At 32.7% G+C, this 25,122-nt stretch overlaps 1 protein-coding gene across 6 annotated transcripts in view; it reads right to left on the reverse strand.

Annotated features, from left to right (window-relative positions):
• Positions 1-25,122, reverse strand: part of PRKDC (protein kinase, DNA-activated, catalytic subunit) — a 166,408-nt gene that overhangs the window by 37,987 nt on the left and 103,299 nt on the right. For all 6 annotated transcript variants that reach the window (XM_074277974.1, XM_074277964.1, XM_074277954.1 and 3 more), the window contains 8 exons: positions 23,919-24,031; positions 21,058-21,189; positions 18,192-18,371; positions 9,070-9,278; positions 7,522-7,660; positions 3,477-3,665; positions 2,396-2,620; positions 1,471-1,579 (listed from right to left, as the gene is read on the reverse strand). In XM_074277974.1, the coding sequence (XP_074134075.1) occupies positions 1,471-1,579; positions 2,396-2,620; positions 3,477-3,665; positions 7,522-7,660; positions 9,070-9,278; positions 18,192-18,371; positions 21,058-21,189; positions 23,919-24,031 (1,296 nt within the window). The remainder of the gene's footprint in view (positions 1-1,470; positions 1,580-2,395; positions 2,621-3,476; positions 3,666-7,521; positions 7,661-9,069; positions 9,279-18,191; positions 18,372-21,057; positions 21,190-23,918; positions 24,032-25,122) is intronic.

Genomic DNA, 25,122 nt, shown 5'->3' on the forward strand with positions numbered 1-25,122 from the left:
AACCCAATGCCAAGCATCAATCAACAAAGTGGTAATCAACACCAATAAAAAATAAGCCTAGCTTAAATTTCTTGGCTTGAATAAGAAAAAAACTTCTTTTCTGAACAAAAGAAAATTCAAGGTTAACAAACAACTTATTTTGGCTTTTTAAAAAATTCAAATTATTTGAAAAAAAGAAATAGAAATCATTAATAGAATCATATATTGCTAATATTCTCTCAAGTATGGAAGAAAAATTGGAATGGAAATAAATGTACACTGATGATGAGTACATATATTTAATCTTTATAGTAATAATTCTCATTAAACTAACCTTTTCATAACTAATATTCAATGCTTTAGTTGCTAATTGTTCTAGTTAAATCAATGGAATAGAATTTAAAAGTATCTACTAATATATTGCTTAGGCAAGAAAAGAAATATGAAATAAGACTAGAACTTTTGTTCCTAAGGAGTTTGTAATTTAGCAGAAAAGGTATTTATGCAAATAATTAAAATACAAAATATATATATAAGAAGAAAGTACTATGAGAAGCCGGAGAAGGATGAGATGACTATTGGATATTTAGGTCAGGAAAGACATAGGAGAAAGTAATATTTAAGCTGGAAAGGAAAGTAGGATTTCAACTAAATCTAAAAAAAAAAAAAAGTAGGATTTCAACAGATAAAGACTTAGATGAAGAGGGAGACAGAGATTAAAAAGAGAAAGAAGATTCCAAACATAGGGAAAGTATGGACAACAGTATGGGGGAAATATGAACAAAATAGTAATTAGTCTAATTACGTGGAAGATATAAAGGGAAGCAATATAATAAAAAGGAAAGGTAGATTAAAGCTAGGGTATAGTAGCCTAAAGTGCTATCTTGAGGAACATGTACTTTGGTAGAAAATGGATGGGCACTGAAAGTATTTGAGAACAAATATAGTAATATGGTCAGATTTGTGCATTAAGTTTCATCTATAGGCCTGTGTAGGGCACAGAGGAAGAGACAGACACTTAAAAGCAGAGAAACTGGTTAAATGTCTGAGGAATTTTCAAAAGGATTTTTAGTTTTAGACATTTAATAAAAGTACAAGAACACAAAGCTGCCATCATCAATCTGAAAATTACTTTTAATATATTTTTAAAAATTTTAAATTTTGATTCACTACTTCAAAATGTTAACTTTATTAAGATTACATTAAAAGTCCTGTTTTAAATTTAAAAGTATTTCATAGATTCACAAACATAATAATATATATTTTCTTTTCTTTTTTTTCCCTTAGGCTGGGGTTAAGTGACTTGCCCACAGTCACACAGCTAGGAAGTGTAAAGTGTCTGAGACCACATTTGAACTCAGGTCCTCCTGAATTCAGGGCTGGTGCTCTATCCACTGTGCCACCTAGCTGCCCCTATATATTTTCTACTAGCAAAATGTCAAATTCTCCAAAATATAATTACATAGAAAAGAACAATAAGAAAAAAATTACCTTGCTTACTCATAAAGTTGACAAAATCTTGAATTTCAATTAAAGCTTGCACAGACTGTAGTTTGGTTAATCTACTTTGGTGTAAAAGAGCATCAATACTGGAATAATTCTAGGGAAAAATATTTACATAATACAAATCATAGTATTAAAAAATTCAACATGCTCCCTTAAGCATGATTGTCTATATTTATTTTACAGAATCTGAAACAGTTAAAAAAGAAGTTTCATAAATCCAGTTAATAATTGACTTTTAAATAATTCATATTTAATAACTTTATATTGATACTGTATATGTTTATTACATATTTATATCCTTCACTGAATATATAAACTCATTACGAGTAGGAATTATTGCATTATTTGTGTCTGGCAAATAATAAACAATTAATGAATATGTGATTGATTTTGACAGATCTAATTTTCTTAAAGACATCCAAACCACAAAAAAATCATTTATTAAACCTAATAACATCTATTTCAATGAAATAACCAATAGCTACTTGTACACAGGGAGGTCCAAGACACTTAGTTGAAGACAGAAAATGCATCTCAAATAGGGCATTCAAAAGAAAGGAGGAATGGAAACAGGTTAAAAACTCCATCTATATCTTATTCTGCAGAGAACTGTCCTCCATACAGTTGCTCTGAATGAATATCTTAGAAAGCAAGCAGATGTTTTAAAGGATTCTGAGGAAGTGAGGAATATAGGAAGTAATAAATAAAGAAAAAAAAACAAAAAGAATTTTAAGTATAAAGGGAAAAGAACAGGAAGAAGAAAGAAACAAGTGAAAAGGAAGGAAAACAAAAGGAAGAAAATGATGTTAAAGAAATAAAGACAACTATTTACTAATAAAATTAATAATTTTTTTGATGAGAGTTAATTACTAGTATTTTTAAACAGCATATCAAAATATATTTGTATTACCTGCATAAAAACCTGAATGCTATTTTCAATATAATATTTTGCTCTGTCAAAGTCATCCTGCAAAATGTAAAGAAGACTCAATTCCTGGCTATAGTGAACTTCTATGAGTGTCTTCTGGGGTTCTTTCTTCATAGCTTCATCAATGAATGTTAAGAGTGACTGGTCACTGGCACCCTGAAGCAATAACTTTAGCTTACTGCGAATCATGTATGGTAGATAAGTTTCCTAAAGAAAAGAAAAATCTCACTGAAATTAATAACATATACCTGTGTATATATAAAATCAGCATTTAGTTCCTGGTAGTACCTCAGGTAAAGGTCTGAAGATTAAATGATTTTTACTTAATGGTTCAAACATCTATGTTTAGAAAGAAGCAAAACTGTAAAGGCCCTACTTATTTTGTTATAAATGAACAATAACTATTGCAAACATACAGAAGCATCTTTCCCTGACATTTTAAGAGTTATGATATCCATGCAAATTAAGATTTCCAAAGAGAAACAAAAACGATAGCTAAATGAAATCCTAAGGAAGATAATTCAAGTAGTTGAACCTTAATATTATTTCATGCAGGTCATGGCAAATGATATTTAGCACTAGTTCATCAAGGACAATTTGTGATATTAGAAGCAATAGAAAAATCACTGCACAATCATAGGAGGAATAAAAAAGTTCAAATTTTAAATTAGTTTCATCTATGTAGGAAGTACTAGCTAGAAGAGATAAAAAGGCTTCTATATAGTAAAGGTTATTCTATACATTCCTAAATATATAAAAAAATAACTTTAAGATTTTAATTAGGGGCAGCTAGGTGGTGCAGTGCATAGAGCACCAGCCTTGAATTCAGGAGGACCCGAGTTCAAATCTAGTCTCAGACACTTAACACTTCCTAGCTGTGTGACCCTGGGCAAGTCACTTAACCCCAGCCTCAAAAAAAAAAAAAAAAAAATTTTATTAGTCAAAGAATATAAATAATTATATAGAAACACTTATGATTTAAACATTTAATATTTGGATCCAGAATCTTATAATTTAGTATTAATTGTATTTCAGTCATCTTTAAAAAGGAAGTTTTGCAAACCTGATAAAATGGCTCAGTCCATATTTTGCTAAGGTCTGGAGGATTTTCACTATCGACATTGATGGTAGAACAATATTCCAATGACTTCCATTCAGTAAGATGATTATAACATTCAAGAGCTGCAAGTTCCCAAAAATCCTTTTCAGCTTCTGTAGGGTCACCCTCTAACCACTCTTGTGTATTTAAAGCCTAGGGGGAAAAAAAAAAAAAAAACTTGCTAAGATAGCTACAGAAAAATTTAAAGATAGATATAAAAAAAAAGAGAGATTGGCACTGGTGGGATCATTTACACATAAATACATTCTCACATCTAAAGAACTAGAGCAACAAGCTGGGAGATTATGATTTTTGAATAAAAATCAAACACACATAGTGAAAATGAAAAGAAGGACCTTTTGCTACAGATATACTGAAAGGATGCTAACCAAGTAGTTTAGCTTTTTTTGAGGAGTTACCAATGCTGTCAAATATTGGGAAATTTTAAGAATTTAGCAACCTATTCAAATATCTAACAAGTTCTTAAGAGTTACATTTGAAAAAAAATCAGAAATATCACATGAGAAAAGCAAAGGAGCACTCAGACACAAAAGTATTTTGGTTTTAGCTTCATCATTTTGAAAAAGAGTAGTTTAATTAAGTAATTTCAAAAGACCTTTTGGTTCTAAAGTTATACTATAAATATTACATTCTACATACGGATAAAGGAAACACTGCCCTAATATACTGGGAAAAGTAAAGAAAAAACGGCAAAAAAGATTTGTTCAGTTATTGCTAGCAACGTTTTGCTATAATTTAAAAATCAAAATATATTTAGTATATTATTCTAAAGTAATACACCACTGTAATTAATATCAATCCAATTTTTGTGAGACTCTTACATGCAATTCTTCTATTCACAACTATAAAAAAAATATGTGGTGGCAACGAATAAGCCTCAGGAAAGAAGTCGATATAGAATATTAATTCCTCAAAAGTAAGACTGTCACTTTTCCTCGGTATGCCTAACACTCAGAAGAGTAGTCTAACATATAATAGGTGCTTCAAAATGCTTGTTGAGGGAAGCTATGGAAAGAACTTTAGAGCAAGATACCAGAATTGGAATTCTACCACAAAGATCTGGCTTTTTTCAATGTATCAAGATTCTTATGAAAGAAATAGAAATAAATTTAAATAAATAAATAAATAAATCTTAGGCTAGAAAAGCAGGTATATTAACATTCTTTAATTAAAGAAAAACATATTCTGTCATTTTATATAAAATAAGAGGCCACAGAATTATTTAAATTGTAAGTTGAAGTATGAAGACCATTAAAGCTTTCACAGATCTGTGATCTCACATATGTGGGTTTCTTTTAACAATGAATTTATTTCTTGCTTTTTATTTGATAGATAATAGAAGCATATGAATAAATACAACATATTTTTAAAAAGATTATTCCCATTTTGTCATCTTTATTAATTTGAATATTTGTGAGGTTAACCTTCCAGGTTTTAAAAATATTTCCTTCTTTTGTAAAATAAAAATTGTATTTTATTCATGCCTTTTGTTTTTATATCATATCTCTCAAAATAAATCTGCTAGAGAATCACTCTTTGTTATGAGAAACAAGAGAAAAAAATAAAACTAACCAACTTATCAGATGAATCTTAAAATATGTGCAATATATTCCATATTGACATATTTGCCTCCATTACTTGTTCAGTTGAATATTCTCTCCCTAGTTATAAATGGTACTTGATCATATTCACTACAAAAAAAAATTTTTTAATAATGTATCTTTTATACTCAGGTTATATATATCCATGTTAAAGTTCTTTTATTATAATGTAATAAGATGTTTGGTCTAAGATTAATTTCAAACAATTCCTTCATTTTTCTTAAATCTTGTCAAATAGGGATTGTTTTCCTTAAGTTTATATGTTCTTAGGTTTACTGAAGAAGTAATTAAATTGACTGATTATAATCAATTTTTGTTTGTTCAATTTTTAGCTAATATCAAAAGTGTGGATAATTATTACTTTATAACAGCATCTGAAGGTGTAAAGTACTTTCCTTCTTTATTGCTTCTTTCACAGGATTGTGTTAATTTTCGTTTCTATTAATGATTTGAAACATCTTTTCATATATTTACTTATTTTAAGAACTTTTTCAAATTTTATAAAGTCTTAATAGCTGCCATATCTTTCCCATTAGTAGGGAGATCAAATAGATGCTACCTGAGATAGCTTTAAGTTTTTTCTCACCACTTAAGAATGCCTGGCATAGATCAATCACTTAATAAATGCTTCCTGACTACTGACTATTGTTCTACACAATGCCTCCATCTTCACTAAAATTACTGAATATTAAAACCACCAATTTAATTTGGAGCATCTCATCAAACTCACGATACTATTTCTCTCTTGTCATCCTGTCCAACAGATGTTGGCACACTTCTCAATAAAAGATGGAGTATTGGGAGGAAGAAGGAACAGAGTCTGGAACTCAAAGTTTTAAAAACAAATGTTAAAAATTGTTTTACATATAGCTGAGGAAAAATAAAATACTAAATGATGAAAAAAAAAAACAAAAAAACAGATGTTGGTACAACAATGACCTTTCTACAAATACTTATATTGAGCATTGCATTACAAAGTCATCAAATATACCCTGAAACTGTATTTCTTGTTGCTTTTAGATGAATAATAAAATCAACTCCACTAATTCCTTTATTTGCCTCTCAAAAAAAACCCCTGTGGTTCATCTTTTCCATTAAGCTCCAGATTTCTTTTATCTTTTGGGTTTACTTACAGTGAGAACATCAATGTTGATACTTTAGGACTATCACTGCACTCTAAAGAAGGACCTCACATTAGAGTAACAATAGTTAATTTTGTAGACAATCTACAAACCGTGGGGTTCTTGACACCTTCTGTCTCACCTCCCTTCTTTTCTAGCATTCTGCTGCTATTACTGCACAAATAGAAAAAGACCATACAAGACGAAGGGCCATTTTGTACTTTATTTCATAGGATATCACCATCAAATAATCACCCTAATGGTCAGTATTATCTGTTGGTAGTAAGCCTCTCCACCCTTAGCTAGGCTAGTTCTTAGAAAGCACATAGAAATCACTATGGCTGAAATGGTGTTCAGAATCTTTATAGTATGCTGAAACCTGCTAGAGCTTGTGTTCCAGAAACAGTATCCTTAAGAACCCAGTCTATACTACAAATAAGCATCTTAAAATGACTACATGAACAACTTAGATTTAATATAAAAAAATAATTCCCTAATAGTGGCAAACTGTGAAACATTACAATAGTTTTCTAAAAAAGATTGATTCCAAAAAAGGCTGTGGAATTTTCTCTGTAGGACTTTGAAGAAAAGAGAAATTTTTCATTTTGTTTAGGATCATTTTAACATGTTGTTCCTGTAGGCCAGGGGTTCCCAAACTATGGCCCGTGGGCCAGATGCGGCCCACTGAGGACGTTTATACGGCCTGCCGGGTTATGGCAAATGGGCTGAGGGGCGGAGACAGAATGTGAATTTTTGTTTTTACTATAGTCCGGCCCTCCAACAGTCTGAGAGACAGTGAACTGCCCCCCTATTTTAAAAGTTTGAGGACTACTGCTATAGGCAATGAGAGAAAACAGGTTGGGAGAAGAAAGGATAGAACCTTTGCGGTCATTTCCAGACCAAAGATTTTTTCACTTGAATATAGAACTTATGTAATTATCATTTAACTTAAGTTTCAAGAAAAAAATAAGTAATTTCATGGTAATGATTGACATTTTTAAAAGAGACACAAAAGTTTGTATATTTTGGACTTAAATTATCTGATTAAAAGATTTTAAGAAATAAATGACACTAAGGAAATAAATATGAATATGGTTATTCTACAGCTAATTTCTATTATTAAGCTATAGATTAAATCTAAGGAGAAAATTTGAAATGAAAGGATTTGAAAGTTCCAAAAACTCAAATAAATGATCAGAGCTATTCCTATTTGTAAAAATACAAGTGAATATGTGGAAAAAGGTATTTGCAAATGAATCATTTTACCTCATTATATTGTTTAGCAGCTTCAGAATAGTCATTTTTGGCTTCTGCTAATAATGCATTCTGGGTTACTTGTTTCGTTTTAATTTCACCACTGAAGATGCCACGAAGAACATCATACTCTCCTATAGACCTATATAATCTTTAAAAGACAAAAGCAAGAACATTTGAATTATGTTTTTAGAAACAAATATTATGGCATCTAAAATCTATGAAAGCATACAATAACTTACTGGCTAAAAAGAAAAAGGTCATGGTTTACCTTACCTAAAAAAAGTTAAAGTTTAATTTTTACAATTCTGACATTAATAACATTTAAATTATATTAGAATAATTTCATCCCTCTTGTGATTGATATGCAATTAAATTATTCTGCAAATATATAATTTCCAAAGAATGTGTAGGTAAGATGGTCTTATGTATAGTTCTTTTACATTTATACATTTGTCAGCTTCTCATATAAAGGTTTTGAAAATCAACTGCACAAGTGGAGAATAGGGTAAGATCAGAATGTGGTTGATCATTTGAAAATTATGGAGATTTTTTGCCTCTATACTCAACAGGATAATGTGGCTTATGGGGGAAAAAAGCTGATGCAATGTCAAGCTGCATCAACTACAATGTCAAGAAAGGAAAAAAATAGAAGTGCTTAAGCCAAAAACGAAGAATTTGGAGAAGATATGATGGCATTATTAATATACTGTAGAAGAGATTAATCTGTCAGGAAGTAACTCAGATTAGATGTCCATTATGATTATATAGTGTTATATCACAATAACATTTCTCATCTGGCAACCGTTCAGGAATATAGCTGAGAAATCCAAAGAAAGAAAAAAATCTGAGCAACCCCAAAAGAGTATGCAAAATTAAAGCTGATAAATCATGATACACATAGCTTTTTAAAGATGGCAAAAATAGCTTCCCTCACAATATCCCTGTGAAAGAGTTAGTACGAGTATTATATTCATTTTACAGCTGAAGAAACTTCAGAGACTTGCCCGGCATCACACAGCTAGTAGGTGTGATTAGCCACAAACTGTGGCTAAAAATGAGAAAATGTAGGTTCAAATTCTACTTATTATCTATAAAAATATTTAATCTTTCTGGCTTATAGATCCCTCATCTATCAAATCAGGCTCCCATCTGCTCTACAGGTTTCACACATTGCTAAAAGAATAAAGCAATAAAGCATTATATAATGCATGTGACAACATTTAAAGAACAATAAAGTATAATCAACGACATTTTTATGAGTCTAATAAAAAAAAGATTAAATTAAGTTTAAAACACTGTAAATTAAGAAAATAAGAGCATAATACATTTTAGAAAGATTTCCATCCAAAAAATATAGTTGGCACTTGAGATAAACTTCAATTTATTTAGAACATACATACAATTTCAAACATTTCATTTCTCAATGAGATTAGATTCTATTTGTTTTTGGTGACTTATGGGTACAAATTATGCCAAAGAAGAGAGCTAGATATCATTGCTAATATTTATGAAGAAATAAAAAAGCACCTGAAGCTCTTGTTCTCAGTCAATACTCACTTTGCAAGCTCAATCCATTTGATGACATCTGGAGAAAGCTGGGGCTTTCCCCGCATTCGTTTAGATGGCGGTTCTTCTGCAGGAGTAAGATGAATCAGTGCTTTTTCAAGAAGGAGGATGCCTACGGGTTGCTGCAAACTGGCCAGGCAGCTGGTACTCACAGTGGTTGAGTCAAGGCTGAGGAGCTCTGGGTGCTGGTAACTCATTTCCTGTGAAACCACAGACATTAAAATATTTAATTCATGGCACTAGAAGTTATCTTCTTGGGAAATCATCTACATTTACTAGAAGTTAGAGAAAGTTTTGCTCTATTATCGATAAGTCTTTCCTGAAAGTTCAACTTGCTCACTAAACAACATTTTTGTTTTTGTGCTATCATAGCAGAACTTCACTTAAAGGTACCTACCACCCAAATGAGCAAATCAATAGAACAACATATATCTGCAACTTCAGTTGTAATGTTTTCTCTAAAATGTAATGGTCTCTTGTTGAGGTTTTTTGGGGGTCTCTGGAGGCAGCCTTCGTTTCAGTTCAGTAATTATCACACAACTAGCCAGGGGTTAAAGTCCAAATCCTTTATTGTCTCCTTCAAAGTCCTAGCTCCTTCACTTGAGGCTCAGCTAGTTTTTTGGAGGCCTTCCGGAGTCTTGGCTTCAATGGAGAAGTGAAGGAGGAGAGCCTGTCACCAAGATGGTATGAGATGGGATGGATCTGTCTGAGTCTAAGGGTTTGTGCTCCAGCCTTCAGTCTGCTTGTCTCTGAATCTCCCTGGCTGAGGCTTCTAGGTTATAAGTTCCACACTGAGTACAAACCAATCATTATATCACTAGGAAACCATTATTTATTGTAGGATTAAATTAGTGCTAAACTAGATTTAACCATTGTCTCCTCAATTCCACTTAGTACTTTGTTTCAAGTTCTAGCCCATAACATCTCCTTGTAGGATTAAATCAACCATACTGAACCAAAAATTAGATAACTATTGTCTCTATCAATTCTACTGATTTAGTAACTTATAAGAATTCTTTGTTTCAAGTTCAGAGTTCTGGCCCGTAACATCTGCTTTCTTTTGTTTTAGAACATAGGTGGTCATGACCTCCCTGACTTCTCAAGGAGGTGAGAATCTCTCAAAAGGAGATGATCATGCCTTCCCTGACTGCTCAAAAAAGGAGTGAAAACACCATAAAAGGAGGTGATCACATCCTTCCTGACATCTCAGGAAGGGAGATGAAAACACCAAAGGAAATGGGAAATCAAATCATATTAGCAGGTTTCTGAAGGGGCTCACCTGAAACAAGGTGTACATAATATCAACATGGGAGGTATTACACATAATTACATAAGCACATAGCAGCACAGTTAGTAGTGATGCAACAAATAACATGACTCAAAATGAGGAATTATACATGTCCATAAGTCCTAGAAATAGTCCAAAAGGAATCTATTGTCCATTAGTTCATGTGCCAGGAATCCAATAATTCCTGCAAATTTTGAAGTCCTGCAATAGTCTTATTATGTGTTAGGGAGTCCAGTGATTCCTGACGGTTTTCAAGTCCTGCAACAGTCTTTTACAATAATTTTTTATCTCAGGGAATCCAATGATTCAGCCTCATTATCAGCCATGCTCTTTCAGTGTCAGTTGTTTTTTAGGTCTTCTCCTTTGTTTTGAGGTTTTTTCTCTTTTTTGTCTCTCTCCAGGTGCTAGTTGGCACCCATTTGATTCCTTCTCCATCTGTAGAGATACAAGCAAACCCTTTCTCCCAAGCAGTTAACCTATTTGGTCCCTTCTATTTACCATTTTCTAAATCTCTTCTCATCACCTGGCAATTACACTGGAACTGCTTGAACTGAACACAGCCCTTCTGTTGGGTTAAAAAAGCCTATATTCTCTCCAATTGTAATCTTTCTCCCATATGATTGTATTTCAGCTGATTGATCACATCAGAGCCCTGACTTCTAAAGGTGTAACCTTGGCTACCATCATGCCCCACCTGTCTTTTGTTTGAGGTTTTTGGAGCTGGGCCCTGCCTCTCAATTCCCTGAGTCAATCTACATTCTGAATCTCTATACCTACACTGGGCTTTTAGGTGTCCAATTTTTCCACACTGAAAGCATCAATGAGTGTCTCTAGAAGTTCCTTGCCAAGAGGAAAGAACCTTGTCATCCCATGTTCATCATAGACTGGGTAAAATAAGTATTTGTGCCCAATGTGGCTTCCTTAAAGGAGCATCTTTGTGTAGTCCCCATATAATTCTTCTGGAAACCTCATTAGCATTTTCCTTATCCAGTTGTCTGATCATTATTCTTGTAGCTGCATTTTCTCCAATGATTCTTGTTACAGCTCTTTGCAAATGTCCCACAAAATCAGCAAAGGGTTCATTGGGACCTTGCTCTATTTTTGTGAAGGCTTTCCCTCCATCTTTTCCTGGGAGGGAACACCAAGCTTTGATTGCAGCAGCAGCAATTTGCTCATACACTGCTATGGGATAATTAATCTGTGCTAAATTGTCTGTGTAGTGACCTTCACCTTCTAGTTGGTCAAAGGTGATTTGTATGTTAACTCCAGTTTGCTTATTGTGTTGGGCTTATCCTGCATAATTCACTATACTCCTAAAACCACAAGTTTTGTCCAGGTTCTAAACATGTCCTTGCTATGGATTTCCAATCACTAGGGGTTAGCTAAATTCTCTAGTAATATCTTAACATAAGATGATGTAGCCCCATAAAGAGTACAACTCTTTTTCAGATCCTTATTTTTTTCCAGATCAAAAGGAATGTATCTTCTCCTTTGTTGACCTGAAGAGTCAAGCTCTTCAATCACAGGGCATGCGTTTATTAAATCAGATATATCCTGTTTTTCTTTTTTAGCCTTAACCAGTGCCTTTTGTAATCTTGTCATAGGCTGCTTCATAGGTGGTGCTGATAGTGTTATTGCCTCTCCGCCTCCTCCTTCTCCCTCCACCCATGAAGGGTTAATTGAGGGGGGTAGATCAGGGGATGGGAATGCCCTAATTTTTCCTGCTGTGAAGCACTACACTCAGAACTGTAATTAACTCCATTCTTATGATTCTTCATCCTTTTCACCTAGTTTATCTGGATCCTTCCCCTTCCTGCTCTTTCTTCTTTTTTCTTATTCTAATACTTATATAATTTCTTAAAGCCAGTTGTATTAAATTATATTTATAAAACATTTCTTTGGAAATTGAGTCAGGTTCATTATCATTGTAGTATTGACAAAGTTGCTCTCCTACTAATTTCCACTCGTCTAGATTCAATTCTTTTTCCTTAGAGAACCAAGGAGATGGGTACTGTACTGTTTCTAAAAGTTCAATGATCTGCTCCAAGTTACAATCAAACCTTGGTTTTTCATAAGTCTGACAACGCTCTTTACACATTTTCCTTGAATTGGAAAAGAAGGCTGTTTTCGAAACATCTGTCCCATTTCAGCTGAAGCACTAGTTTAACCCTTTACAAAGTTTCCTTCTTGTACTTACCCTAATTTCTGGGTCACAGATAAAGGTTCTTGATCCCACATTCTTGTGCCAAAATGTAATGTTCTCTCTAAAACATAATGCTCTTTTGTTGGGTTTGCTTGGGGTCTCTGGGAGCAGCCTTGGTTCCAGTTCAGTAATCACCACAAAGCACAGTCAGGTGTCCAAATAAAGTCCAAATCCTTTATTTTATCTCTTTCAAAGTCCCATCTCCTTCACTTGGGGCTTGGGTAGTTTTCTGGAGGCCTTCCAGAGTCTTGGTTTCAGTGGAGAAGCGGAGGAGAGCCTGTCACCAAGGTGGTGTGAGATGGGATGAATCTGTCTGAGTCCAAGGGCTTGTGCTTCAGCCTTCAGTCTGCATATCTCTGAATCTCCCTGGCTGAGGCTTCTAGCTTATAAATTCCACACTGACTACAAACCAATCATTATATCACTAGGAAACCATTATTTGTTGTAGGATTAAGTCAATGTTAAACTAGATTTAACCATTGACTCCTCAATTTCACTTAGTACCTTGTTTCAAGTTCTGGCACATAACATCTCCCTGTAGGATTAAATAAATTATACTGAACCATGCTAAATTAGATAACTATTATCTCTATCAATTACACTGACTTAGTACCTTGTAAGAATCCTTTGTTTCAAGTTCAGAGTTCTGGCCCAAAACATCAGTCACTTTCCAAGTTTCTAGAATTTTGTGCTAACATAAAAAGCAATCGAGAGGGGCAGCCAGATCTGCAGTGGATAGAGTATATTCTAGAATCAGGAAGACCTGAGTTCAAAACCAGTCTCAGACATTTGACACTAATGAGCTGACATGACCCCAAGGCAAATCATTTAATCCCATTAATCTCACAAAAAACAAAGCAACAGAGAGCAAGGAGTAAAAACAGCAGCTGAAACATTTTCAAAATCTATAGTTCCTTCTTCAACACCATTGGATGCAATATCTGTGTGTGATACACACACACACATTTTTTTGCCGAGGCAACTGGGGTTAAGTGACTTGCCCAGGATCACACAGCTAAGAAGTATTAAGTGTCTGAGGCCACATTTGAACTCAGGTCCTCCTGATTTCAGGGCTGGTGCTCTATCCACTGCATCACCTAGCTGTCCCTGTAATAACTATTTTTAAGGCATTTCTATTCCTTGATTATTCATTCCTAAGAGCTTGACTACATAACATTATTTTACTATAGTAAAAAAAAAAAAAAAGTACTATAAGAATTACTGAATTGACATTTTTATTTCAAACTCAAATTTAAGAGTTGATTATAGGTTATACTAATAAAAAAATCAGATTAAAATATGTAATTTCATTCTAAATGCTTCTACTTTTACTTTATACTGTTCAAAAATTTCTGACAGGAAAAAGAAATTTAAAATATAAGGTTCAATAAAAGAAAATTAAATAAAAATTTAAGACCATTATGTAGCTATATAAACATTTTCATTTTTAAAAAGGAAATTATTTCATTAAATTAAAAAAAAAATAGAAAAACTACTAATTGCAATTACAGATTAGAAATCAAGAGATGAAATATTGATGTTAACCTAGGATGAATGTCTTTAAAGTGTAACATTTTGCCCTTTAAAGTATTTGTATTTCTGAATGCATTATGTCCAGAAAAGTGATGTGATAGAGCAAAATACAGACAAGTTTACAAACTTGATGCACTGAGTTGCCATAAAATCTAGACTTTTTTTTCACATACCCAGAAATGAATTCTCTTGAAATACCTGGAGCCACTTGATTTCAATGTGAAATGAAAAAAGAACAATTCAATTGAAAGCACTAAATGTCTAACCTAGAAAGTTAATAAAATATTAAGGTAACTAAGTAAGTTTAGGGCAGAGAGAAAGAAACAGAATGTACAGGAATACACAGAGCAAACTTCTGTTGAGAAGCAATATGGTATAGTTGCTGGAGAGCTGGCCATCAAACCAGGAAGGCCCAACTTCAAGATCTATCTGTGACATAAGACTAGTTGTGTGAAGCTGGGCAAGACATAATTTGTCAATACTACTGGCAACCCCTTAGGACTATAAATTGCAGGAAATGTGGTGAACTATAGGGCAGAAGGAGTTCCTTTACCTTGTTATTCTTAATACCAATGAAATCACAGATGCAGTGCCCATCCCTAAAGAATCCTAAATAAATCACTTGACTTTATCTGTAACAGAAGAGTAACAGACTAGATGGTCTATAATATCCTCAAAGCTTTAAATGTGTGGTCTTGCATGAAAATAATAGAGATGCTTCTCAAGGAGAGGAATGCCAGAGCTGTGATATATGAATAAAATGGAATTTTAATGTGCTATAGAAATAAAAAATATAACAGATTCAGAGAAATCTAGAAAGACCTTATAAGAACTGATGACCACAATGATAAATACAAAAGGACACAATTCAGAACCCAGAAAACAAGTATGACTTCATAAAACTCAGCCTAAAACATACCCTCCCACCTCCTGACAGAGATGATGGCATAGAAACTAATCAGTTTTATTTTATTATTGTTTTATTTGACTATACACAATTGTTAAATGGGAAATTTCTACTTGGCATTAAGGCAAGGAAGTTTAGCATGTACTGACAGAGATGTAGGAAAAAGATAGCAATAAAACATTGAAAATGCAGAGAAGGAAAAAAAAAGCAGAATTATATATATATTATAGAATTGGGGTCAGGACATGAATTTGAAATCTACTTCAAACATTTAACTAGCTGTACATGATCTTGGCAAACCACTTAACCTCAGTCTCAATTTCATCAACTATAATATGGAGATAATCACAGTATCTGTATCAAAATTGTTGTTGAAAGTTTTAAATGATATAACATTTGTAAAGTACTTTAAAGCACTATACAGATGCCAGTTATTGACCTTCATATGTAAATTTTTTAATATTAATAATTATATTATCAAAAATAAAATGATTTTTTTTTCAAGATTCAGGTAATTTGCTGGTCATGAGACACATACCTAGGTGATTTACTTGCAATCATGTAATGCTATCTTAAATATACCTGTTTAAAAAAAAACAAGAAAAATTCCCTATTTGACTAACTTAAGAATTGGGGCCATACCACATAAATTATTTATGTACATGTAATAAAAATTATAATTCATTACAACAGTTCTATTTTTCAGAGATAACCACCATTCAAATAACATGATAAATTTTCATTTATTCAAAAATTTCTAATTAGAAGAGCCTAAGTTTACAAAGATTCATCTTAAAAAAGAAAATAAAGATTAAAGGTTTAAGTTAAAGCCTTGTTTAAAATTCAAGAAAGGAGTAAAGAGTAAGAAAAACTCCCCAACAACTGGTCTCCCTTTGATTCTTCATGGTATGGAGGTTTGCTTATGCTCTCAAAGGTCCTTGCAGCAGAGCAAAAGTGCTGGCAGGTTCTACCAGATGGAAAAACCTGAAGTAGATGCTGATGATAGACCTGTTCTCTAAGGCACACCCCAACTACATTTGGAGAGGGTCATCATGAGGATGGCTGTAAAGAACTGCAGATAGTGGGGGAACTCTCGGTGAGGTATAAGACCCTTCAGCCCAGAGGGAACTTGCTAACAATGTCTGGTTCAGCTCTCATCTACCCTTGAGGTGCCTCACCCTTCCTGAAAAATCAGAGGGCAGGACAACCTACGTTCTATTTGAAGCAGAGATACTTGCAGTAAAAGAGGCATTTACACATTAATAGGAGGGTGTTTATAGTTATCACATGTGTGCTGTAGTGATGTAATTGTACTAAGGTATTTAAGACTGAGAGAACTTGAAATAAAGGGGGTCCCTGCCTCATTACTCCTCTCTAAGATCAAGGACTCAGGCTGGTACTAATATGATACTCTAGAAAGTAGGGCATATAGCAGCTCAACTGATGTGATCAGCAAGTTCAGTTGAGGAGTCTTTGTGACCCAGGAACAGGGTAAGTATAAAAATAGGCAAGCAGAAAGATTTGGTAAGGGCTAAACTAGTCAATGGGGCAAATATTAACAACTTGGCTTTGTAAAGAGAAGAGATTAGAGCCAGAGATGTGGAAATAGTGGGAGAGCAATTGGATATTACAAAATTATGGGTCCTGATTCAATTCCTGAGGAAACACTCCTTATGGAATATAATAAAATTTTATATATATATATATCAAATATAATAAAATTAGCTTTAAGGAATCCCACATGTTTTAAAATAAGGAAAAATTTTAACAAGGATGGTCAGATAAGTGTGAGAGAAAAAGTAGCAGGAGAATGGTACTGACAATGCCAGAGGACATGGCAAGTTGGGCCTGGAAAGGAGTTAAGTACTGTGCTGAGAAGTTTAAGGGTTGTAGTGCTTCTCACTTTCACAGCTCCATTTCACTTCTGCCTATATTTGAGCATGCACCCCTAACAAGACTTTTTCAGTCAGGTAATTAAAATGGACCAACACATCAAAGGGGAGCCAGGAGACTGATGAGGGACTTATGAAAAAAACCTACTATGACTACAATCCTACTTCTCCATTTGTCAGAAAGTTATGATATTAGAGCAAGGTAGGTCTCATAAGATTTAATAGTGTCTCACCCTTCAACCATCCAGAAAAGACTCTGACAATGCTATTTGCATTTCTAAGCATGTAGACTCAGATAACAACCAATGCATAAACTTACTAACCATTTTGTTGGGGGAAAAATAATTGTGTTCCCATAAAACAAAAAACAGGGAATTGTTAAGGACCATGCCTAAGTGTGGAGGGGCAGGTCAGTTCTCTGAAAGCCCCTGAAAGTCTCTGAAAGACATGGAAGAATTTGTATAGCCCTGTAACACTAATCAGGAACTGAACTAGAATTAAGAAAATGATATGAAATATATGATAACTGGAAAACTATTGTGAGATAAGATACACCAAAAAAAGGATTCCACCTAAAGGAGATATATTATTATGAATTACAACTGTGAAGACTACAAGGAACTAATATAACATATCATTACAACCTACCAAAATATATATTTATTTATATATATATATTATATATATATATGTGAGAAACAGGAAAACAAAAAGTATATTTTCTTAGAATTTTAGGGCTTTCTTATTCTTTTTCTATTTTGTACAACACTTTAAAGAAAAAAGTGTTATTTAGTTTCTACTAACATGAGTGATGCTTAAGAGTTGTGCCTATAGTTTGAGTTTTCATAAAGGCCTTGATATTTCAGAACTTAAAAATACTTTGAAGAGATCACTGTGTTGAGAAGTTAGTGATCAGTTACATGTTGTAAGTGGTAAAAGTATTGGTGTTTTTTTTTAATCTACAACAATAAAACTTACAATTATATAAATTCTAAATTATAGAAACAGGAAATTGTGGAATAAAAAGCTCAATGAAGTGCAACCAAATTTCTAAAATGATTTCAGCATAAGATAAAACCAAGCACTTTTATAAAAAAAAAAAATCCTACTCACTGTCTCATGTGACCATTACCTTCGCAAAGGGCAAAACAAACTGAACATTTATAAGATATTATAGGTCTATACGCTTCCTTATTCATGATTAGAATAGTACTTTTGAGACAAAGGCTAAAGTTACAATATATTACAGTAAACAGAAGGAAAAAAAATTGGCTATGTGAATGCTTTTACCTGGATACAGGAGATGAAAGGTGGAAAGAACAACATAGTGCTACTAAGAAAATAATTGAAGTCCAGAAGCAACTTCTCTGTAATGCTTTTTTTCTCAGATGGGCTCTTAAATTTATCCATCTCTTTTAAAATTCCAGCAAACAAGCTGCCAAAGAGCTGCTTTGCAAGGGCTGGGTCTCGCTAAAAATAAAAAGCACAAGAAAGCTTATCAACAAACAAAAATCTGAAACAAAAATGATATATTGCCAATACTGCTATAATGAGTTTCATTTAGAAACAGTCTTGCAAATTTACTTTCTCTCAAGTCTATTTTAAAAGTTAAAAAAATTAAGATACTTTATATTTCAATCCATTGGCTTAAATTTAAACACCATTATTGTTATAAATACCGAAACAACACTTAATACAAGTTTTTATTTTATATAAAGTTCCATAAACAAAAATTCCTGAATCATACCAAATTTTCAATTTCAAAAAAGTAACCAATTCATTAGCCTCCAAAAAATGTATGTGAAGTAACAAAAGGGTAATTAATTAATAATTCTACTTTACAAATTAAGAAATAGGAAGCACAAGTCATTTTTCCTTCTTGAAAGCCTTCTTCACTTCTCTCCACTGTCAAGAGTCCTTATTTCCCTGCACTGAGATGCCTTCTCCAAGAAGCCCTCTCTTATCCTACTAATTACCAGCAGTATGGCTGTCCTCAAATTATCTTGAACTCCCCATCTGTGTACTTACCTTCCATACTTGAAAGTAGGAATTATTAGTTTCTGTCATGCATAGCAATGCCTAATACATAGCATAAGCTTAAGAAATGTTTATTGAATGGAATTCAATCAGCTTAAATATAGCTAACATTGAAAAGTAGGGACAGCTAGGTAGTGCAGTGGATAGAGCACCAGCCTTGAAATCAGGAGGGCCTGAGTTCACATCTGGCCTCAGACACTTAACACTTCCTACTGTGTGACCCTGGAACCCCAATTTGCCTCAGGAAAAAAAAATTCAGTCCAAAATTTGTGGGGGCTGAAAAGAAAAGTACTTGAGTACTTGACTTGCTTTAAAAGACAGAAAATTAATTACTTTTAAATGATTAATAATTTCCTGGTGAGAAGAGGACAAAATATCTGGGGGCTCCTGGTCACGTTAGTCAACTTATTAATGATATGACAGACCATCTTCTTATTCTTCCAAAAGAAATTTACTTCCCAATAATTATCCAAATTCGCGATTTCATTATGAGGTTGCTCCTATGAAATAAATTTTTTCAACAAAAAATAAGTGTCTTATCACAATGGTCTTTCATTTGAACCATAAGTTCCTACACTTGCAGTCAAGGAATTAACCGCTTAAATTCAGAACAGATGCGGTAAAACAAGTTTCTGTAAAGACTGTGAGGATTTTAGTCTCCTGAAAGCTTAAGATGAATCAACAGAGTGAGATAGCAGCCAAAAAAGTGGATGCCATCTTAGGCTGCATGGAAAGACGATATGTGGAGGGAGGGGAAGGGTGTCCTGAGCTATTCTCTGGTCAGACTGGATCCACAGTATCTTCTTTAGTTCTGAATAGAACATTTCAGGAGGGGCCTAGATACGGAGTATCAAGAAAACAATCAAGATGCACAAGGGACAGAATGATATAAACTAGGCCTGGAAGACCTGCCCAGTTCCAAAACTTATTAGCCTTCAGTGTCCCTTCAACTCCACATCTATGACCTTACAAGTGTCACAGGATGGAAGGAAGTCATGAACCAATGGATCAATGAAGCCTTTTCTGCTCTCCCCAAATGAAAGTGGGGGCCCACCTCCCAATTGATCTTTTCTTTAATTACTTGGCATATACCATATTTGTATTTATTCACTTTACTTTTACTTTACTTTTATGCTATATACATATATATACATCGGTAATGGTAGTTTCCCCTAGCAGAATGCAAACTCACTAAAGAAGAGTGTGTTTCATTTTCTGTACTTAACTCCCCAACATGTAGGCCAATGTCTAGTACACAGCAGATACTGACTATCAACTATCAGTTGTCTTCAAGTACATTAAATCCTGTAAGAGTAGGGTTTATCCTTGGTCTTCTTGGCCCTAAAGTGTAAACTTAGAAACAGTGAACCTAAGCTACAAAAAAGCAAATCCAGACTTTATATGAAAGCAGATCATGTTAATAAAGAGACAAAGGTAGAATGGACTGCCTTATAAGTAGAAAAGCCTCTTTAAGAAGCTCAAGGAATAGTGTTCTTCAGATAAAAGAGGGACTGAGGTCACTTCTAATTCTGAGGTTCTTTGTTTCTATAAATTAATGGCCTCCCATATTTTCTTTGTTTCTGTGTTAAGGAAAGTATTAAGAGAAAAGATGACCAAGGAGTTTAACATGCTGGAGCAGGAGTGGAAAGAAGACCAAACTTAAGGACACAAGAACCAAATTCAAGGTCTGCCAGAATCTGTGTGAGCTTAGCAAGTCATTTTACATTTCTGTGCCTCAGTTTCTTCATTTGTAACATGAACTGGTTGGACTAAATGATATCCAAAGTGTTTTCTAGCTTCATATTTGTAGTGCTACTACCTAATGGTAAGAGAAAGGTAACAGACCTGTATATGTAAGATTCTGATACTACTGAAAAGATGCCCAATAAAACAAATGACATTTTAAAAAGCTTAACAGATGCAAATTTTTGTAGCATTTGTAAACATGAGAAATATCTTGAATTTTAGCACTCGAAATACAAACTACAAAACTTTCCTGCCCAATTTTCTATGGTGTCTAGAATAATTCCTTCTAAATATTTACTTATAGAGACCCAAGCATATGCAAAATCTTGATATTATTTAAAGTTTGTAAATATGAAGTTAAGATAGCACTGACCTGAGCCACAGCTTGTAGAGGAGTGATTAAACTGCTGTATTCTATCTGAATGTCAGGCAAATCTCCTTGGCGATAACTTCTATACAAAGTAACATGAGCATCATGCTTCATTTTCAATTCATTTTTCATCTCCTGCAAAAAAGAAAAAAAAAAAAAATAAATAAAATAAAATTGATGAAATTAAAAAAAAAAAAAAGCTATTCTGTTAAAAAGCAAAGTATTAATACAGGAAAAAATAAGTTTTAAAAAACAACCGAAGATATGAAGCTTCAAAGAAAAGTTTAGTTTTTGCATCTATATGCCTCTGTACTTCAAAAGCATTTATAATTTCTCTTATAAAGAGCCTTAATAGGTTTAAATGATTTGCTCCTAAATGTAATATGTCTCCAACATATAAATTCTTTCCAATTTTGTGGAACTGATCAAAGCTTATGTTCTCCAAGGTGATGGATTTTTAAAAACTTATTCTTTGAAACTTAATTGCATTATAGTATTTCATTACAGCTAAGTACTGATTTAATGATTCCTCCATCATTTGTACATTAAATTTATTTGCAATGAAAAATAAAGTTATGAAAACCTTTGAACTACTTGTTCTTTTTTGTCAGTTAACACTTTCAAGGCTTATTTGTGACTGAATTAATGATTTATGGAAATTAATGGATTAAGAATATCACTATTTTGTTATTTTACAATGCATATTATGAGATTATTGGTTAAAAAGAAACTATAAGTTTTCAATTTCGTCAGAAATAAATGAGTTTCTGTTTGTCCACAACATCACCAGCACTAAATACTGTGGGGGTTTTCTGTTTCTGTTTTTGCCAATTTGATGAATATATGGTGGTACCTCAAAGTTATTTTAACTTGCATCTATTTAATTATATAGGCACAAGTTTTTTCCCCAAATTTAAATATTTTTCTTCCCTCATCTAAAAATTTCTGGTGCAAATCCTTTGCTGTTTACCATGAACAATTTCATTGATATATATATATATATATTTTTTTTTTTTTTTGGATGTCAACTTTTTTATATGTCATATATGATTTCCCTTGATTTCTGTGATATATAAAATTTTAATTTAATATAATCCTAAATAATCCGTCTTCTTTGTTTAGCAGAAAAGCTATTTTCTATCCTTCAAATAAGATTTATCATTCCATCATCATCTCTCAAATTATATTGTAAGATAACTCTGCATTTCATGCTTAAATGCTATATTATCCTAGAGAATATAATTTCTCTTTGTCTTTGTGTCATTAACCTTCTGAAGCACAACAATAGACATTGTATATGCTTAATGTCTGATGAATTGGGCTGCTCTAGGTTTTGTTTTGTCTAGGTTTCTCTAAGTGGTCTTTTCTGGATGTCTACCTAGATAAAGAACAGTACTCTATTTTGTTCTAATAATCTATTTCTCTATTTTTACCAAAAGTTACTTTCTACACCATTAAGACACTTAAAAGTAGAATGCTGGTGGTATTAAACTACAGCTGAAATTAAGAGACATTAAAATCATTATATATCAAAAGATGAAAAAATTCAATGTTTATTCCAAAGCCATTTCAGTATTCTTTGTTTAAAACGGACTGTGAAAAAGTAGAGAAAGTCAGGTTTTGGTTGGGGAAGATACAGTGATCTTCAGTATGGGTTAAGAAATTGAGGAACATCACCATTTAGTCAGTTCACATGCTTGGATTTGGAAACATTAAAATAAATCTGAATGACAACATAAAATTACTATATTTTATTTCATATTTTCTTTATGTAGTTTAAAGATATATATTTATATTTCACAAAATGGAGGTATGGGTAAAAAAGCAACTTTAAGTATTTTTGTTGCTTCCAAATATTAAAAAGATTTCTTTTTCACTCTATAATATGCCATCAACTTTTTTTAAAAACAATTACTGCTTATTTTATTTTAGTTGAAAAACAGTGAACTAGATTGGGGAAATCAGTATCTAAAATTGGTGATCAGATTTATAAAAGGTACTATTATAATAACTAAAAGTTAAAATAAATTTAATTTAAAAAATAAACCTGTAGGATTTCATTGATGCCTTTTTTTTTACACTACTCTTATATCCCCATAACCTCTCCACATTGACAGAACAACTTCTTAGAGAAAATCAAATTGATATTTGCTCCACTTTTCTGATTAATTCTATTCTGTAGCAATGATATTTTGTAAAAATTGCCTAAATCATGTTTCTGTCTTTGAGTTAAGTTTAGAAGTTCCTACATTCAGAAGTTTAGTCTTCCTCTCTATTAAGTTCAGAAGCTTTTTCCCCTTTAAATCACTTTAATTAAAAGAAACTTATATTCCTTATAGACTATTATACTTGAATCAGAATTTCCTATCAACAAGATGAAAGGACGGGATGCTGGCCATATATTCCAATCATACTGCCCCCATGCTTATGATGTTTCTGGCTTTATAATGAATTATGTTATTTTCCCCATATAAGATTTTACCTACTATTTCTTTTTTTTGATACTTCTTTTGTCTGTGAAAATGATCGATCAGCCTTCCTTCAAGGCATTTTGGCTTGATGACAAGCTAAAGATCTCTTTCATTGGTAACTGTTAGCCTTACCAATAAAAATTGAACATGCTCAGAAATTTGTTGCCTCAGTTCAAAATGTCTTAATTTTAAACATGACATCTTAAAACAAAAAGAAATTGGTAAGCAAAATAAATCAGCTGACATATTTATATCTGTACCAAGTCTGATATATATGCAGTAGTAAGTATGTCTTGTTCATAATAATTCTACAGTAAAATATGAAAACAGCATCAGTATTTTTAAACAAATTCTTAAAAAAACAAAAAACAAAAAATAAAAAAAAACACAAACCTTTTCCTTTTTCTGTTCAACAACACCTTTTCTGGCATAAATCAAACTAAGCTTTTCTTGATCCTTCAAAAATCGCCTCCGCAATCTTAGGATTTCTGCCCGTTCATCTATACCTAAAGTACAGGAAGAAAAAGTTATTACTAACACCAAAAACTGCAGAGGACCAAATTGGTGTTTTAATTTTTTTTTTTTAGCCATATTTTAAAGTCTTAATTTCCCTTAAATTATTTAAATAATTCCTTAAGAAGTTCAGCATTGCTCCTGAGAACTAAATTCTCTAAAATACTTAGGAAAGATGACATGTTAAAAAAAAAAAAAAAAAGTCCAAGTTTAGATGAGGAAGTTTAAAGTTACTCAGTAAAAAATGAGACAAATTATTAAAACATTCATTTTATTTATGTCATTACTAATAAACTTTTGAAAGAAATCAACAAACTAAATGTAATTACCTAAGGAAAATAAATAGTTTAAAGAAACAAGTAAACTACTCTATCTTCACTCACACATTTTCTCATAATACCACCATATCTGAATCCTTGACATTTTCCACATTTAAAATGGGTTTTAGTCCATCATTAATGTCATTACTTTTATTAATCTTTGGGATTGTTACTCCTAATCTCTTTATGAACTCATGCAATAATTGGCAAAAATGTTTCAAATTCTCAATTTGCTAATATTTTTCCTTTTGCAATTCCTTGATATTTAGAGCAAAAGAGTTCCTTTAAATAAGTTTTCATGTGAGAGGGAAAAGAATACTAACAGGAAGAAGTGAGTGATGCTGGCAGTTAATAGTTCCTTTTGATTTAGCTATTTTTGATCAAGGCAGATATTATAGCCCAGGACTACTTGTGTTGCTTCAAGTCTAAAGGTACTTTTAATAATTTTCAGAGGAGACATGAAAGTCAAAAAGGAGAAAAGCAGTGAAAGGCAGTTATGTTAGAGGAGGAGAAATAGAAATAGTAAGTGTTCCCCAAAGCTAATATCCAAGAGCTCATTTAACTTCCTAGACACCTAATCTATTTTAAAGGAGGAGAAAAATGGAGGGAGAGAAGAGATGATGAGCTTTCTCTTCAATGTCTTCCTTATACATCTCTGCATTTAATTTGCTTTAAGAAAAAAACAATGTAAATGCAAACTGTCAGATGGTACAAGTAAATGTATGTACATAAATAACATAGGAACAATGAATGTTAGTAATATA

Source organism: Sminthopsis crassicaudata, chromosome 1 (assembly GCF_048593235.1).
Source record: "Sminthopsis crassicaudata isolate SCR6 chromosome 1, ASM4859323v1, whole genome shotgun sequence".
In the NCBI taxonomy this organism is placed as follows: domain Eukaryota; kingdom Metazoa; phylum Chordata; class Mammalia; order Dasyuromorphia; family Dasyuridae; genus Sminthopsis; species Sminthopsis crassicaudata.